A 19,643-nucleotide genomic window follows, 5' to 3' on the forward strand; every position below is an offset into this window, starting at 1 on the left:
CACTGTGTTGAAATAACCTTGAAGGCCTCGGCACTCACTGTTCAGACACAGCTTACCAAGCAAAGCTGATACAATAGGAAAACATATTCTCGTGTGAAGCAAAATATTCTACTAAACATTTAGAATATTGTGTGCCGTGTGCAAAAGCAGTACCAAGGACAAAATGGCGTTTAAACTTCTAATAAGCTCATGCTAACTTAACACAGTGTAAAGGCAAGGCCCATCTCCATGGCACTACCATTGTTAAAGCTGGGGGGGTGGAGGCAATGTAGACCTTCTTTTTTATACTTACAATTTTTAGATAGTACCTTATCTGTATGTGTCATGACTGGATAAGGAAAAGTTTAAATAGTTAAACTTATTCAGAAAACAAACTGAATGTATTAATCTTGTAGGTTAACCGGCCTTTCCTAAATGTACTCTATGGTGATGAAGTTATATGGAATAAGCTGTTTTATATCGAGCTGTGGAATTTATATGCTCTTTTAACCTTATTGTATATATGAAATGTTTTTATCTTTTGAATCTGCTTGCTTTAGTGATTTTAAACGTCTAAAATCGAATAATGCTTATTTTGAATTTGAACTTGATTTGTTTGTGTGTCACTTCTCCTTCTGGTATCCTTTCACTCCTTCACCAGCCTCCCTCCTTAGATACCTTATAATCTTTTTATCACCTTTTTCCTCAATCGCATCTCTGAAATCTTCAAAAGTCTCTTTCCATGCAGTCCTTCTATTGCCAATATTGTGTTTTTTGGCAGTATCAAATGCCGTTGGCGATTTTAAGAATGCATCAGCTATATATACATTGGACAACAGTAGTGGGCTCTCAGACAATTCATTTTCAACTTGATAAGGCAGAACTTCTGTAGTGCCTTGTGGTGTGGTGACTGCTGGGGTCATCATTACTAACAATTGCCGCTTGGATCTTGCCTTGCTCTCCTTTGGAGCTCTATACTTGATGGCTGTCTGGGAAGTTGTTCTGGGGCCCTGCGCTGCAGCTTTGGTCGGGGGCCACTTCTTCTGGGACAACTCACCATGCATAATCCCGGAACCTCAGCTGGTGTCACTACAAAGCACATTGTGGCACAACTATTGATGAATGGCTTTGTCAAGTAAACATTGTATTCTTCTAGTTCATGAAAGCAGATAGTGTTATGATTTTTGGTCAGGTTTGTGCTTACATGTTTCTTCACAACCGCCTGGTTAATCTCAAATTTGTAGCAAATTAATTTCAACTTTATTTTTACTGAAGTATCATGCTGCTCTTGTAACCTGGTTGCATACACATTTAGCGCTCCTACTCTGTATGGCATATGGCATTAATTTGCAAACTGGCTCAGTTCCTTTTATTTGTGGCCATTTCGTTTCGTTCCTGGCCGCCGACATAAAGACTTTCACTCTCACTTTCTTTATCTTGAAGTGTTTATAGAGCTGGTGTTGCACTGAGACTTCACCGGTGCCAGCTCCACTTCGACAGCAGCACAAATGGCATGCACACGCAGTTTACAAGACATTGGCAAACGCTTTGGAACGCCGTTTATAGTGTACAAGCTTCAGATTCCCTATCTCATCACCAGTTGAAGTGTCCTGCCAGCCTAGGTACTCTCTAGTGTGTATGCCGCAAATGGAGACTAGTTGTACACATTTTTATTCTGTCGCGTGCCAGTCAGAACTCAACATTCTAAGCCTGCCTTCAACTCATCCCTCAAACGCTTACGTCAGTAGCCCTATGCTGTAAAGCAAAAACCAAAAAAGTTCCAGCTAACTTTTATTACAAGACACTACTGAAGGATGAATCAGACAGGCCAGAAGGGCCAAATATAGAATTTTCAAGATAAGAACTATTGGTGTTGCCCTTGCATGATAGAAAGGTATCTTGGAATTTGCTTTCTAAAATTGAAAAGTCATTTCAAGATTACTAGTCATGTGTGTGCATGCGTTGTGATCCATGCACATGCTTGAAGTTGATAAAGAACCATTGGCAAATCAACTGCATAACTTTTTTAAGCTTTGACCTTTTGGTTTGCCAATGACTGTGTAATGCCAATATGAGTAGCCCCTGTTTTGAAATTATAGGTGAGTAAAACTCAGATCTGAGACTACGTACAAACTCTTCTGAAGTTTATGGTATCTAACATTATATTTCACCTCCTAGCCTCTTTTCCTTCTACATTCCCCCCCTCTTCGCCATCCCTACACCTCCTGAAGCATCAACATGCTGTTATATGTTTTTATCTTCATAGCGCTTGGTAAAGGGACATAGACCTGTTGCACTATTATATTTGTATGGGTATCTCTCATTGTTCTCTGTAAGGCACAGTAAAGTAAATGCCAATCTAATCAAAAAAGAGTGATTGAAAAATGTTGAATAAATAAATAAATACTGACAATAATACATAATGATTCACTAAGTGTATCATCAATAATTATTCCCACACATTGGAAACTTGGCACCACTTCAAGATGTACATTATGTAAATGAGAATTACATTCAAAATTTGTCTCGCAAAATGGTCAGATTTGGGTATTATTCACAGTCACTTTGGGGTCACCCGTGGTGGAATAAAGTAGCAATACATATATTTTTCTGATTTCTGAATTACAGACCTTTGCCTTCATTACAGCTGCTGCCTTCAGCTGTGATTATCAGAAACCATACTTTCCCTAGTGATTTTTAATGCCAGAGTGGAAGGCCCCAGGGTTTCAGCATAAACATACTGCTGTAATGACAGCTCTCCCACCCCCATCTAGACCTGATGCCAGCTGATCCTGGGCATATATTATAAAGGATGCCCACCTTCAGAGACAGCACCCAGAGGTGTCCCTGAACAATGCCAGCATGTATATGTGAGTGTAGTTGCCTCCAGGATCTTGAGGGGAGTGCTGTTGCTGCAGGGGGCCGCCACGGATTTCTGTAGCGACAGCCACGTCGCCAGATGTTGATGATAAACCAGATCTTACCATGTGGGTCTCAGAAGTGGCTTGTTAGTTCAATGGCTTCTCACCTCCCCATAGCCCTGCTCCTCCTTGCCTTTGGGAGGGGTCGTGCTCTAGAGAAAGGCTGCAGACTGCAGGCCTGGACCCAAGGTTCCTACTCCCGGGGCGGAGATGTGCTCCTGGGCGGAGTGTTCATTGTTCACTCGGAATCCACTTCCCGTGGGCTCACATTCCAGGAGCATCCACCGCTGGCGTCCTGTGACGGGTAAGGGCAGCAGGCCACATGGTCCATGGCTGGGCTGTAGCTGGGAACTGTAGTGGCAAGAAGCAATCCAAGCAATGTGAAGTGTCTCCAATCCGCATCTTGGCTCTAGTGAGTTAAGGCCAGAGCTACTTATCCAGAGTGCCCTAGCTTTAGGTGTGAGGGGGTTGTTGGGGGGAGGTTTGGGGTGTTACATCCCCCAATAAATGTATTTTGTGATTAATAGTTGGGTACAGGTGCTGTCAGTTGGGTATGGTGAGGTGTCTGCCATAGTTCACCAAGAATGTTCACACACAGACAAAACCGCACACACTCCTTATCCCTGTTTAGAAGTCTTCATAAATGTAGAGAAAAAAAATCAAACCTGTTTCAAATCATTAGACAATGCAACAATGCTGTATTTAAAAAGCAGATGTAACTAAAAAGAGCACATTTTGATAATAAATGTTTATTAGCAGACAATAGCAATCTTAAGAGGCATTGCATAGCTTCATACACACGTTGAACCCAATCATCACAGTCAGTCTCTCTCTCTCTTAGTCAGTCTCTCTCTCTCTGACGTCCTTCTGTCAGTCAGTCAGTTTCTCTGCCAGTCAGTCAGTCTCTCTGTAAGTCAGTCTCTCTCTCTCTCTCAGTCAGTCTCTTTCCCAGTCAGTCTCAGTCAAATAATCTCTCTCGCTCAGTCAGTCTCTCCCAGTCAGTCAGTCTCTCTCTCTCTCACTCTGTCAGTCTTCCTCTCTCTCTGTCAGTCTCTCTCTCTATTAGTCTGCCTCTCTCTCAGCCAGTCAGTCTCTCTCTATCAGTCAGTCTCTATCTGTCACTCTCTCTCTCTCTCTCTCTCTCTCTTTCTCTGTCAGTCTCTCTCTCTATCTCTCACTCTGTCAGTCTGTCTCTCGTAGTTAGTCTTTCTCAGTCTCAGTCAGTCAGTCCCACTCTCTCAGTCAGTCAGTCTCTCTCCTAGTCAGTCAGTCTCTCTCTTAGTCAGTCTCTCTCTAAGTCAGTCAGTCTCTCTCTGTCAGTCAGTCTCTCTCAGTCAGTCTCAGTCAGTCAGTCTCTCTCCCTCTCTGTCAGTCTCCCTCTCTCTATCAGTCAATCTCTCTCTCTGTCAGTCAGTCTCTCTCTGTCATTCCCTTTATCACTCTCAGTCAGTCAGTCTCTCTCTCAGTCAGTCTCTCTCTCTGTCAGTCTGTCTCTCTCTATCAGTCTGTCTCTCTCTCAGTCAGTCTCTCTCTGTCATTCTCTCTCTCTGTCAGTCTTTCTCTCTGTCAATCGGTCTCTCTCAGTCAGTCTCTCTCTCTCTATCAGTCAGTCTCTCTCTCTTTCTCTGTCTGTCTCTCTCTCTCTATCAGTCTGTCTCTCTCTATCAGTCAGTCTCTCTCTCAGCCTGTCAGTCTCTCTCTATCAGTCAGTCTCTCTCTGTCAGTCAGGCTCTGTCTGTCTGTGTCTCTCTCTCTCTCTCTCTCTCTCTCTCTCTCTCTGTCAGTCTCTCTCTCTGTCAGGTTCTCTCTCTCTATCTCTGTCAGTCAGGCTCTCTCAGTCAGCCAGTCAGTTTCTCTTGGTCAGTCTCAATCAGGCAGTCTCTATATCAGTCAGTCAGTCTCACTTTCTCAGTCAGTCTCTCTTAGTCAGTTAGTCTCTCTCTCTCAGCCAGTCTCTTTCTAAGTCAGTCAGTCTGTCTCAGTCAGTCAGTCTCTCTCTCTCTCAGTCAGTCGCCCTCTCTCTGTCAGTCAGTCGCTCGCTCTCTCTGCCAGTCTCTCTCAGTCAGTCACTCTCTCTCTCTCAGTCATTCAGGCTCTCTCTCAATCAGTCTCTCTCATAGTCAGTCAGTCAGTCAGTCTCTCTATCTCTCTGTCAGTCAATATCTCTGCCAGTCAGCCAGTCTCTCTCTCTCAGTCAGTCTCTCTCTTTCTGTCAGTCAGTCTCTTTCTGTCTCAGTCAGTCTCTCTCTGTCAGTCAGTATCTCAGCCTCATAGTCAGTCAGTCCCTCTCTCTTCTCTCTGTCCACTCTCCTTCCACTCACTCTCCCTCAAATGTCTCTCTCCTCTCTCGTCTCTCTCTCTCTCCACTTTCTCTCTCTCTCAACTGTCTCTCTCCACTTTCTCTCTCTCCACTCGCTCTCTCCACTCTCTCTCTCTCTCAATCTCGCTCCATTCTCTCTCTCCCGCTCTCTGGGGTGCCTTACATGCAAGGTCTGCAGGCCAGCATGGAAGGCCTGCCAGGCCCCTGGCGGCCCGCGGGCCGTACTATGACTGCCACGGTTCTAGACCTTTGAAATGTTGGTGATCCCAGAATTCCATAAACTACAAGCAGTCCAAAGTAAATCTACTTGTGTCCCTGCTGTGGCGACACTACATAAGGGACAAGAGCCTTTGTGGTTTTGGCCGGACACTGCTTCTTCTGTCTGGACTATATAATTCATGCCGGAGGAAGGGGAAAATGTCCGCACCATCAGCCATTGGTTCTCATTAGTGTCATTTACATGTAGCTCAGTCTTTCATAGGTTGACTGTGACTGCTAATCATTGTGCCTGTGCTCCAGTACAGGCCACTTTATTGTAACAGGAAGTAGATGAGGATGGGAGTCCTTCTTCCTTTTCCTTGTGTTCTGAAGCGAGGTGGACAACATGTAAAAATATCAGAAAGTCCATGATTATTCCATTGTCAGGCATCTTCAGTCCCATCATTTGCTGGTTCTGGCTGCCAATTAGGTAGAAGAAAAGAAATTCTATAACTGAACAAAAAACAGGATGACCTTTCATTGTTCAAGGAAACTTTCTTCATTGGTCAGCTTTGGGAGATTTTGTAATCCATTGGGATTGTCTGAGGAAATACTGCTCAGCATTTCATTGGATCTGGAATGCTCGAGCACTTGCTGGATGCAGTGACCTACACTGAGAGTAGGACTCCCTCAAACTTCCATGACTGACATCTAGGGATAACAGGAGCTGGGCGTGATCAGCATACATGCACAATCTGAGGCTTTTCTTGGAGAGGGCCATTGCTGAAGGCGCCATATACTTTTTGAAAATATACGCAAAGCTAGTACTGGAAAACTTCTGGGCAGAAAAGCAATCCAGGTTAGCTGCTCCATAGACCAATTCCACCAATACCAACAGCCTGAGGCCAGTGACCGAATGCGTGAAAGGTAGCGGAAACCCCATAGGATGGGTCGACTGTTTCCATCCCACTTTCATAGACCGGATCTCATGGGATGGGTCGACTGCCTCTATCCCACTGCCAGAGACCAGATCCCATTGGATAGGTGGACTCCTTCTATCCCACTGCCAGAGACCAGATCCCATTGGATAGGTGGACTCCTTCTATCCCACTGCCAGAGACCAGATCCCATTGGATAGGTGGACTCCTTCTATCCCACTGCCAGAGACCAGATCCCATTGGATAGGTGGACTCCTTCTATCCCACTGCCAGAGACCAGATCCCATTGGATAGTTGGACTCCTTCTATTCCACTGCCAGAGAACAGATCCCATTGGATAGGTGGACTCCTTCTATTCCACTGCCAGAGAACAGATCCCATTGGATAGGTGGACTCCTTCTATCCCACTGCCAGAGACTGACCAGTCCTATAAGCCATACCTGGCAGACGACTGACAGCCCAGCATACTCCCACCATGTTAAAGAAGGCATGGAGTGGTGAGCTCTGCGCAATCATGCAATGCACCACACATTTTTAGAAAATTAGCCGTTTACCTCAAGCATCGAATTAGGATTTGAAAGTAAAACACTTGTTTTCAAGAAAGAAACACATTTAGATTGTGTCAAATATGTGGAAAATCGCACAAAAACCATAGGATCCAGAAACAGAAAAGACATCATTCCAACCTGAAATCATTTTTTTTTTAATCTCTGAACTGTTTAAGAATGTCCAGACAACCACATTGTTCGTGCAAAATACCTTGTGTCATAATTACCTTGAATGGGACTCCCCCACCCAACAGACACCATGGCCCTCCCAAGAGTCTCATCAATTTTACAGGAACAACTGTAGCCCTTCAACGTCCCTCTTGCCCTCACTGCTCAGATATCAAGTTGAAATACTCCTGAATTACTTTACAGAGTGGCCCATTTTGCACATTACCTGTTTGAGTGACCTATGCCACTTACTAAGCCTACTACTGCCTTATTATGCACACCTCCAGTATGTTATGGGTGCTTTATCTCACATTTGAGTTAGTTAAATTGTTAATGTTAATATTACTAACCCAATTAATGAAAAATCAAAACTAGAGCTGATTTTAACATGTTGATCTAAATATTTAAATAGGTGGGATGCCTGGACATAGTAAAGCTTAGGTGAATCTGCAAACACTGTGTCCATTGCACTGTCCAGCTTAAAATGTGTTTGTAAAATGTATTCATTCCGTATTAATTGCATCACCAATCCAGATTTAACTTGGTTTTATGTCCATGAAAACAACTTGGCGGATATGTACAACAGAAGTGGCAGAGTGAGGCATTAGACGTCATGGCTTAACGCCTCACTTCGCTACTTCAGAAACGCATGCTTATTTACAACAATATGGTGCAGCCTTGCATTTCCCCCTGTGTTGGCGCTACACTTAGCAGTGTAGCGCCAATGCAGGATCCCTTGCATTAGAGTGCAAGGGTGTCTGCGTGCAAGGAAACATTGTTTATGTACAGGAAGGCCTCCCTCTCTGTCCATGAACAATCTTGAAAGGCTATTTCATTTTGTCACTTCTATGTGTGTTGCTTAATGCAAAAGACATGGAAGTCACAAAATGTCATTTTTTAAGGGTTGTTTGTGTGCAGGAATGGGGACCTTCCTGTACATAAACAATAAAAGGCTTTTTGCTTTTTTCATGTGTGCTGCACAAAGCAGCATACATGGAAAAAGCAAAAACGAGGAGAAATATTCCTTTTCTCCTCGTTTCGCCAACTTAAGGCTAGGTCTTAATTTTGGTATTGCCTCCTATTTACGCTGCCCTTGGAAGTAGGGGCAGCATCCAAATCTATGCGTGTTGCAATTGAACACCCACTGCAACACCCACTGCCCACCCATTTCTTGCAAAGCATAGCGTGAAAGGGGGACTTATTTACATGGCAGCGATAAGCCACATTAAATAGCTTAAAACTGCCTTGCAAATCAGGTGAAGCCGCTATTGCATTTTCCACAGAAATGTCAGGTGTTTGCATAGCAATAGGGGCTTGTATATATGGCCCCTAATGTCGTCAAAGAGTGAGATCTGAATTCTTCTGCGGCCACAGTGCACATGAAACTAACCCCCAGTTGCTTCACCCTGCAGGTTCCATGTCCGCTACTACCGGGACGTCCTGGCAATGGTCTTCGCCGTAGAAGAAATTAACCAAACTCCAGACCTGCTGCCAAACATCACCCTTGGGTTCCAGATCTATGATTCCTGCTTTTCGCAGATCAAAGCCATCGGAGGGGTCCTGGATCTGCTCTCGGGGAACCAGCGGCCAGTCCCGGGGTACCATTGCCAATCCGGGGCAATGCCTGCTGGAGTCATTGGAGAACTCATGTCCTCCATTTCAGTCCCAATGGCCAGGATTTTAGGTCTGTTCCATGTTCCACAGGTACACAGAACACAACTCTGGGATTGAGATGCTTGGTGGGTGGGTGCACAAATGATGGGTGGACTAACATTAAGACCAAGATGGTTAGAAGAAACAGTAAATAAATCAAGAAGAGCATGTGGTCAAGCAAGAGCATTCAGGATGTTGGAATCCCTGATCCTCTAAATTTGGCCATAATAATTGTGGGTGCCAGCAGCATATCCATCACCAAGATAGCTGCAGGTGAATGGGTGGATACCGTCCACCACCAAGGTCCTCTACTGCTGGCTTCAAGCGAATGGTTGGCGGAGGAGGCACAGCTCTACCCTCCACCTGAAATAGTGCTTGTTGGACCCTTGCAGACTGGTATTGAGAACAGACCCACTTCTAAATTTTGAATAAAGAGTGTCACGGTTTCATAGGCCCAGTTCTACTTGGGATCTGCAGCCTGAAGAACAACAACTGTGTAGGCGTATTTTAAGGAGGTTTCTGGTTAGCACCACCACTTAAGCGGGTAGGTCAGATGGCAAACAGGGCAGATCACTGTCACTATTGTTTCTTGTTCCAGCCTTTAAACCATTAGATACTTACATCAGGATGCAGGGAAGCTGGGCAGTTGTGAATGGAAGAGGGTGCTGTGTGTGGAGGATAGGCTTTGAAGACCTTTTGAAGCTTCCTTGTCTATCCTTGTTAAAAAAAAACACAAATTAGCATACTGCCCCCTGACACAAAAGAGGGCTGCTTTGTGTGAAGCTGGTCTCCTTGTGAAAGGGAAGCATGACAATAACTCAAAGTATAGTCAGCCAGTGGGTGAAGGGTGCTGACCAATTGCCACATGATGCATGCTGTAGCAGCTGAATAAAAATGTGAATGACACAACTACTGACTAATGGATGAGGTTGTGCGGAAATCCCCAATAAGTAACTATGTTATATATGTAATTTTAATATGAATCAAAAAATCTTTGCTAACACCAGGACTGAAAAGGCCAATCATTCTGGCATTCGCTGCCATCACCTGACCTTTACTAATGCTTTTTGCATAATACTCAGAGACACAGAGATAGGATTTGATGGGTAGATAGATCATGTTATACATGACACCGTTAGTGTTGTATTCCCCCAGACATATTGCGTTCATTCACAGTTTTCCTCTGAACTTGATTTTGCTTACATTAGGACTCTTTGCACTTTACCCCTGCTAACCAGTAGTAAAGTGTGTGTGCTCTCTTCCTTAAAGCCAATTTCTATTAACCCAATTTGCAATTTTTACTTACTCATATGTCCATAGTATATGGTAGTATATGTACCCAGGGCCTGTAAGTTAAATGCTAAAAGTGTGCTGCAGCACTCATTGTGCCACCGTCTAAAGTAGCACTGCAAGACATGTCTCAGGACTGCCACTGCTGCTTGTTGTGCACTTTCATCTACCATGTCGACCTGGCAAAAAAATAATGTTGCCAAGCTTCAACCTTCCTTTCTAATGACCATAAGGCATCCCTGAGTTAATCCTTGAAGGTTCATATGGCAGAGTGTATGGAATCTAAAACGTAGGACATTTGTACTTAGGTTTTACATGTCCTAGCAGTGAAGAATTGTTAAAGCCATTTTTCAGTATATCATTGCTACCTCTCCCATAGACTAATACTGGGTTACCTTAGTACCCCTGATAATTGACAACATTAGTTTGGGGGCAGATAGAGAAATACTTCTTCCCCTCATCTGAATTGTAATGTAAAATCCTCGTTAATGGTAAACTTAGATTTTATGTTAGTCACAAAAGGAGGAGGTAGCACACTGCTTGGCATACCAGCACATAATTAGCTTATATGCATTTTAGTAAATGTTGTGCATGAAAACAGTCTTCGGTATTCACTATTGTTGGTGTAACCAGTGCTGTGTATCCATGGACCCATGCTTCCCGGCTGCTGTCCTTCTTCAGCAGAGAGTAACAAGTGAAATATGTGAGTGCTGACAATGCTGCTCACCGTCTTCTCAGTGTTAGTGCCACTCCCAGGGCACAGGTGCATCCCAGAGCTCATCAGTCCAATGACCCGGCAAGGAGCCAATCACAAAAGGAAGAGGGAGCGCGCTGCCTCACATACCAGCCCACAGGCCAGATGCATTGTGGTAGGTGAAATGCATGATATCACACACTTCAGTTGAAATCCTTTTTATTATTCACCATTGTTGGTGTAGTACATGCTGCTATTGAAATCCACAGCACCAAAATTTGTGAATACTGGAGACCTTCAACTGACGTGTTCTTATCAAGCACTGCATTTGCCACTGTGCATCCGGCCTAATGGTGTGCTGATCAGTGGCGTAACATTAGCCCCCGCAGCCCTTGCGCTGCGGTTGAGCCTCTCCAGCACTGTGCACAGGCAGCAGGTGCCTACATGAAAGCTCCTCAATGGGCCGGGCCCCCTGCAGGTACTCAGCAGGGGAGCCCCCCCTCAAGTTTTGTTATGACAATGGAATGCTTTGTACTTTCTGTCTACATAGTTGCACTGTAAATATTTTTATATCTCTTAGAATTATTCTCAAAGCGCTGTGTGCTCTCGAATCAGACTTGTATTCACATCTCTATTGCAAATATGATAATTGTGTCCTATTGCACCTACACTCACTTTATCACACCTTCATAGAGCCATGGCAACTTGTCCATGTCTTTCCAGAGAGAGTTAAACACTTACGGCCACATGCATCAAACGATTTTGGCGTCGCAAACGGTGCGAATTGGAAAATTCGGCCGTTTAAGGAATCGCATTTGTGTGATTCCTTAAATGCAATGCATGAATGTTTTCAAAATTGTGAATTCTGAAATAGGAGGTGCAAATTAACACGAGGTTGACCCTCGTGTTAATTTGCGAAATCTTTCAAAAATGCTCAAATAAGTATTTTTGAAAGTGTCATGTTACACACACACACATGTCCTTTGGACATGTGTGTGTGAAACTTGCACTTAAAAAAACATTTCAAGGGTCCCCCCTCAGCACCCTTGAAATGCATCAACAAATTGCGATTCGCAAAAAAAAAATTTGCAAAAAGGCATTGAGTCCTATGGGCCTCTAGGCCTAGGAATCAATGTAATGCCATTCCTTAATTGCGATTCGCAATTAAGGAATCGCAAATACCGAAAAATAAGAAATCCCAAAAAAATGTAGGATTTGTTGATGCATAGGATTTTGCAATTCCTAAATTGCGATTCCTTAATTTTCGCAATTTAGGAATCGCAAAATCATACAATGATGCATGTGGCCGTTTGTGAGTCAAGGAGTTGATTCTGGACCCCAGAATCCCCAGTTTTAGAGTGCTGATGGACCATCACCAGCAGTAGGAAAATAAAGGTTCCTTTCCCCAAAGAAATGTCCTCAGGCACCTTACATCCTTTTATGAAATTAGGGGCATACTATCAAGCCTCTTTTCGCCGGGTCATCGGCACTTTTCTGCCAATAACGCGGCGATATTTGCATCGCCCTATTATCAAGGCAGCCTTAAGTCAATTAACGTGGTGTTAAGCCACGTTAATTGACTTCACGTTGCCTTATTAATAGGGCCCCTTTCACGAAAAACTCATCGTGAAAGGGGGCGTGCAGTGGGTGTTCACTTCGACGCTGCCACCTATTATCGAGAGAGGCAATAAGAGGTCGCAGCGCCGAACTAAAGAACAGGAAAGATCTGTTCATAAGGAGGCGAAACGTTTTTGCTTTTTCCCTGTGTGCTGCCTTGTGCAGCACACATGGAAAAGGCTAAATGCCAAGGTTTGTTTATGTACAGGAAGGTGTCCCTTCCTCTACATAAACAAACCTCTTTTTTAAAATGCCAATTTGTAACTTAAATGTGTGCTGCATGAAGCAGCACACATGTAAGTTACAAAATGGCATTTAAGCTTTTTTTATGTGCAGGAAGGAACTTCTTCCTGTACATAAACTAACCTTCCTTGCCTGTGCTGGCGTTAAGTTGTAAAACCTATCGCCATCGCAGGGGGAAACGCTGGGCTGCACCATATCCTTGGTAATATGGTGCAGCCTAGCGTTTCCGAAGTGGCGATGAGAGGCATTAAGCCAAGGCGGCTAACAGCTCTCTTCGCCACTTTGTTGGTAATATGCCCCTTAGTCTCTATATCTTTCCATATAGTGCTTATATGCTAGCTAATGAAGATAACTTTATGAAGTTAACATGTTTTATTCTATCTTATATGTTCTAATGCTGCTGCTGTTGTACCGTATATTTGAGCTTAGTATAATTTTGAAAGGGTGTGACAATAGAATTGTTGACCAACTACAATGTTTATGTTTACAAGAAAATGGACATCCATGCTCCACTAGGGAATGCTCCAAAGTTGGAAACCAACAATATGTTGCTTAACAGGAGAAACTAGGGGACATATTTATAAAATAGTGGCGCAGTGCATCACTGAGAAAGGGCAAAAATACACTGAATTTAAGGCATCAGCTCATTCCTGACTATTCCCTATGCACTGATGAAAAATCTGCTGCCGAGCACCAATCCAGGCATCCCTGCACCAGGATGCAAGGGTGCCCGCATTGCATGCAGGATTTGTTTTGTAAAGAAAGATACAACTTCTTGCACAAAAGCAACCCTGAGAGGCATTTTCCTCTTTCTATGTGTGCTGCAGAATACTGTACACATGGCAATAGGAAGTAACAAGGAAATATAATTATATTTCTCCTCATTACACCTCTCCTGTGGAGGCGTATCTTTTTTTGGAGGAATTCCCATGTTTACAAAGTCGTGTAAATCTGGCAAGGCATCAAAAACCATAGGAGTTGCATGGCAAAACCCATGCAATGCCCGTGGAATGCTTTCCCACTGCAAAGTAAAGCAGCGATTTGCTCTACTCCAGATTTTTGGAGCCGCTCAAAGCCACGCGTAGTGATTTTGCTTGGCTTCAAAAATCTGACTTAAGGGTTGCATCGCTCTTGCACCTCATTGCAATTCGAATCATAAATATGGCCCCAGATGTTTGGAGTAAGCTGCCCTTGGAGCAAGAATGAGTGGCTGGAAGAATGTATGTAGTTTGTGATCTGAGGAAAAAGTGTAGGTTTCAGCTCTCAAACATCAAATATATATTATATATGAAGCTTATTGTCAGGATTCTTTGGTCCTGCTGTTGAGTGGCACTACTTCTCTTCTCTGAGCCTGCAGCCATGGTGAACTTTAGTTTGGAACTTGTGGTGAACTTCAGTGTTCATTCACAGACTTTACAAATCCTTTTGGAAATCAGATCCCCCTACAGATCCCATTCCATAGTTTATCTATCAACTTGTGATGCATTGTGGTACTTGTATACCTTACTTGAGTGGGAAAGACTTTTGGCGAATGTTATTATTCGCTTAAATCGGTGTTATCCCTTCCAGCATGCCCATACGCAGTTTGGTGCTTTCGGCATTTTTCTTGCTTCCCAGTCTCATGTTTCTTTCTGTCTATTGTTTCTAACTTAATATCCTTATGTCTATGATTTCCTTAGTGGGCTTCTGACAGCATATCCACTGATTTGGCTATGGTTTCGATTGCCTGCTTGTTCTGATTTGCGGTTCATATGTTTTTCTTTGTATCTACAGTACTTGTTCCAGTGCTTGTTGGGTACAGCTTTGAGTTCATTGCTCTGAGCCCTAGTTGAAGTTTCCATTGACCAATGGTGCATTATTTGTCCCAGGGCCTCTTGAGTGGGACCTGCTCTTGATCCCTGAAGCCCTGTTCATAATTCCTTGTCTTTGTCTCCTCACTGCCTCCTTGCTGTCCTGTCATCTGGTTATTCTTTCCACTCTGGTTTTCTGTTCCATTTCAGCATACTATGTGACCTCTTTCTTGGTCTTCATTCTGATCAGGTCCATTGGAGTCTTACCTTAATGTATTAGCATTTGTCTGGCTATGTGCCCCTTGTTTTATCCCTGTTCACATCATATAAATATGTATTGCTTTTCAGTGTTTCATTCTTTGTGATTCTGATTGACTAAGTCATTCATTTTGAGTTGCTCAAGTTGATTGGTTCTACATGTCAATGTTTAGTACATAAAAATGCATTAAAACAAATTTTACCTTTCCTTAAATCATCCCCTTGTTGGCCTTTGACCTGTAGTAACTTTCTAAAAGTGTAATTCAAAAATAATAATTTAGAATCAGACTTTACCATTAAAATAAGTTTGAAATATGATTACATTGAGTAGAAGAAGCCAGTCTGTAGATGTGCCCAAACTGAAGTTATGCATAATAAGGAGTTATAATGTAACTCAGCACCTTTCTATAGGAGAGGCAGCCTTGCTGCTGAGAAAAATAACTTTGTATGTTTTTCACTTCCTGGATGTATAAAAACGTAACTATGCTTGTTCTACTTTTTATATACGATTGATCTTTCCTATTAGTTATGAAGGCTTACTATTGTACAATTCAGGGATAGGACTTGTGCCAGATTCCTCCAGATATTTGTCTTCACTGAAACATATGATGCCTCTTTAATCTGTGTCTTGCTTCTTTAAACCAAAATGCTACATAAAGTTGTTAAAAAAGGAAGGTTTTGACCTTGAAAATGGTTTGGTTTGGCAGGTCACAATTGTAGCTTAACACTACATACAGAGGTTCCGAATCCAGGTGTGAAGACATGTTTTACAGTGTACTCTAGTGGGTCCTGGACCCTACTGGTAATATTTCAATGATGGGCCTTCAGTAAGGGTAATACCATATACTAGGGACCCATAAATGAAAGGTTCCATTCACATGTATGTCAGGTTTACCATGTTTAAGAGGGAGAGCAAAGGGAATTTACCAGTAGTTAGAAGGGGTAAAGTGAATGAATGAATGAAACAGACTTGTAGAGCACAACAAATGGCAATGGCGTTAAGGCGCTGATACCGGATTAATCTTTGGAAAGGGGCACTGAGAATGAACTAACTGTTGACCATTACAGAGTGAACACCCAGGTCTTTAAAGCCTTGCAAAATAGGGCGTGAGATTGAAGACTGGAAATTAAAGGGGGAGCGAGTTCCACCATATTGGGCTCATCCACCCAGAAAGCTCTGCCTCCCCATTTCCTATACCTAGGAATAGTTAAGAGATCTTTTTCGGAGGATCCCAACAATGTTGGAAAAGATTCCTGAGTTGTTTAGAACCTCTGTTGTCAAGGGCATTATGAAACATGCAGAGAGCCTTAAAGGTAATTTGCTTGGACATAGGAAGCCAGTGAAGTTTCCAGATCCCCTCAGAAACCGACTAGTATTTCAGGATGTAAAGAATCAGTTTTGCTGCAACATTCTGAACAAGCTGCAGTTTGGCAAGGACAGTCTTATTAATGTCCAGGTAGAGGGCATTACAGTAATCTACCCTGGACATGATGAGTGCCAGACCCACTTGTTTACGTGCCTGAAGGGTGAAGAAATTAAACACTTTCTTTAGGGATTTAATTATCCAAAAACAGGTGGAGACTGTCCTGTTAACCTGTGATTCAAAAGATAGATTTGTATTGACCAGTACTCCAACATTTTTTGCAGAGTCTGTTGGAGTGGGTAAGGCCCCCAACTTGTCCGGCTACCACCGATTGAACCACACAGAGGGTTGTCCACCAAAAATCAGGACCTCCTTCTTGTCCCCATTCAGGTAGTTTCTCTCCATCCATATGGCCACAGACTGCATACAGTTTTTAAAGTTGGAGGCAGTTGCATCGCATGAATGTCCCTCGAGATAACCATGATGATTTGGGTGTCATTATCATAGGAGAGGGCATGGATCCACAAAAGATCTAATCAATTTTTTCCAGTGGAGAGATAATACAGGTAGAAGAGGGTTGGGCTCACAGATGAGCCCAGTGGGACCTCACATCGTTATGGGCTCCGAGCAAAACTGATCCACCTTGACCTGTCACTAAAAAAATGTGCCAAAAGTTTAAGTGCCAAGTCTGCAACCCCCAGCTGCTGCAGCCACTGGATAGGATGGGTCGGGAGATCGTGTCAAAGGTTGCAGATAGGTCCAGAAGGATAAACATGGCATCCTCCCTGGTAAGGGAAGAGGTGCGGCACTGCCATTGTGCAACATTACGTCCATCATCTTGTTTGTTTTGCTGTTCACCCTATGTGGGAAGGGTATGCCCAGACGTGGGTCCCGTACTCACTACGCCACTGGAGTCAAGCTATCCTGGCTGAAGACGGCTGATAGCAAGAAACCGGTCCTAGGATGCTTGATTCCGGGAAACATCCTTTACAACGCAACTTTTACCACGCAGTGCCTTTACGACGCAACTTTTACAACGCAAACCATTACAACGCATTGCGCTGGGGGGCGCTCTAGGATACGGAATAGGTTTAATTTACTGTTCAACACCTTCTCTACTATCCACGGGGACTGGAGTTGGAATAGTAAATTAAACTATGCACTATCCAGCGCCCCAAAGCACTATGCGTTGTAATGGTATGCGTTGTAAAAACCGCGTTGTAAAAGCATGCGATGTAAAAGTATGTGTTGTAATGTCATACATCCCTTGATTCCGGTCCAGGGAAGACATGGCTTGGCAGTTCGGGCTGGACTGTTCCCATGAGGCACAGGGTGAAGACTGATTTGTATATGGCCATGTCTGAACTGGGGTGGCTTGGTGAGCAAAATAACAATGGATTAAACCCAGATCTGTGACTGGGGGTGAATGTTTTGCCATTGTGCAACATTCTGTCCATCATCTTGTTTGTTTGACTGACACTGGATGCTAGGTCTCACGGTTCGATCCCCGGCACTGGCGGCAGGTCAGCCCAGCACCATGTGACTCTGGGCAATATCTCGCTTAATCTTCCCGACGGCCCCCAGTTCCGGGATTCCTCTGGGTAGCTGTGCTCTTTACAAACACTGGATTTACATTTAAACACTGAGGTGTGGATTTTATTGACTGCAGATTCTAGTGCTTTCTCTGTCCCATGGTTACTCCAAAAGCCAAATTGGGAGGCATCTAGGAGTTGGGATTGTTCAAGAGAGCTCATAACCTGCAGGTCCAGATGTTTCTCAAGGATTTTAGTGAGTACAGGCAGGAAGGAAATGTGGCAATAGTCTTTGGGTTCTGTAGGATCCAAATTGGCCTTTTTGAGCAAAGGCTTAACTACCACCTTCTTCCAGTTTAGAGGAAAGCACTCAGTTTCAATCACCTTGTTCAGAGTTTCAGTAGGATGAGGGACTGTACACTTAGCTCCTAACTGCAATATGTTGTGGGGACAGGGATCTAATGGGGAGCCCAATTTAACACCAAATAGATAATGTTCTGTCTGCTGTTGTGTTAACAGAGTAAAACATGAAAGGCTTTCTGTAGGGTTGTCTAAGGTGGACAGATTCGATTGAAGGCCATATATGGCCTGAGACTCTACATTCAAGGCATTTGAGAGCTACGAGTTGTGAAGGTCCAGATATTTGTATATCTTCGTCACTTTGGAATAGAGGTAGTTAGCCAGTCAACAGCAGAACACCTGGGAATTCTCTTTGAACAATGGGGCTAAAGAAACAGATAAGAGGTTGATTAACTTAAAAAGACATTTTGTGCATTTCGTAGATGCAAGCTCATTGGTACAGTACCACAACTTTTTCTCCTTTGTGGCTGTTTTATATTTGTCCAATATGGCCTTATAGCTTGGCAGGATGGAGATAGGATTTCCACCTTACTCGTTTCTGGCGACGACAACCCTGCCTAAAAAGTCTCAGGGGCATATTACCAAGGGCAAGTATCGCCGCTTTCTCGGCGAATTGTGCCGAGAAAGCGGCGATACTGCCAGAGCCCAATTAACAAGGGCATTTTAAAGCCTGCCCCAAGCCCACTTTGCATGTCAGCGATAAACATCGCTAATGACATGCAAAGTAGGCATTCCCACATCCAACCACATGAAAAATGTGGTTGGAGGTGGGAACACCCTATTACCAAGGAAGGCGATGGGTGGAAAAGACCTGCGATGAACTCATTTATCGCAGGTCTCCCAACGCCTGCTCTGACCAGGCGTTAGGCATTGATAACATGGGGGTGTGGATCATAAAGCGGAATCCACCCCCCCATATTATCAAGGCACACATTAGCGCATGAAAACAACGTTTGTTTTCATGCGCTAATGTGCCATATCGGCGACTATCGCCGGATTTCTATTCCCCTGCCTGATGCGCATTGATAATAGCGCGCTAAAAAGGTGATGAAATCCGGCGATAGCCGGCTATACGGGAATGTGCGTTGTGCATTTCCCAACGCACTCCTCGGTAATATGCCCCTTAGTTTTTCTGAAAACCTTGTTGATATGGGTATCTTTCTTCATGGGTGAATTGCCTTGAGTGGGGCAACTATATCCATAGATACTGTGAGCCATGAAGAAAATTATGTGGCCACCAACAGCAACCTTATAATCAGTCCATGTACAGTTGTTCAGGGTCTGGGATAAGGTATCTGCACTGAGCCCTTTCGAGTACTTTTAAATAATGTGTTTTTGCTATTCGTAGTACGTCTATGGAAAGAGGACCAGGAGAAGAAAAAGAGAACAGCATAATGGTCAGTAAGGGAGAAAGGATTAACAACTTTGAGCCGGGCGTCATAGTAAAAATGCCATCCAAGGTGTGGCCGGCTTTGTGAGTGGCAGTCATAACTATTTAGTACAGTCCACAGCATGACATTTTCTTGAAAGCAAAATTGTCCTTTAGATGAAGTTGAAATATCCTACCACTGTGAGATTGCTTTTACCCAAATGAGGTTCTAGTACAAACTTGGAAAACAAAGGTTGATCTGAATCCAGTTGGCCTGTAAGCTAGAATACCTGAAAAATATTAATTTGGGCCATTTTTCATAGAAAAAAGTAGTGCTTCGCAAAGCTCTGAGTTGTGTTCTGGGTTAAACAAACTAGTACACTTGCATTTATTTAGAACTG

At 43.6% G+C, this 19,643-nt stretch overlaps 1 protein-coding gene across 1 annotated transcript in view; it reads left to right on the forward strand.

Annotated features, from left to right (window-relative positions):
- Window positions 1–1,037: 1,037 nt before the first annotated feature.
- LOC144774125 (extracellular calcium-sensing receptor-like) overlaps window positions 1,038–19,643 on the forward strand; it is a 67,401-nt gene continuing 48,795 nt past the window's right edge. Inside the window, 2 exon segments of the mRNA XM_078659149.1 lie at window positions 1,038–1,114; window positions 8,485–8,776. Of these exon segments, the coding sequence (XP_078515275.1) occupies window positions 1,038–1,114; window positions 8,485–8,776 (369 nt within the window).

This window comes from Lissotriton helveticus, chromosome 8 (genome assembly GCF_964261635.1).
Source record: "Lissotriton helveticus chromosome 8, aLisHel1.1, whole genome shotgun sequence".
Lineage (NCBI taxonomy): Eukaryota > Metazoa > Chordata > Amphibia > Caudata > Salamandridae > Lissotriton > Lissotriton helveticus.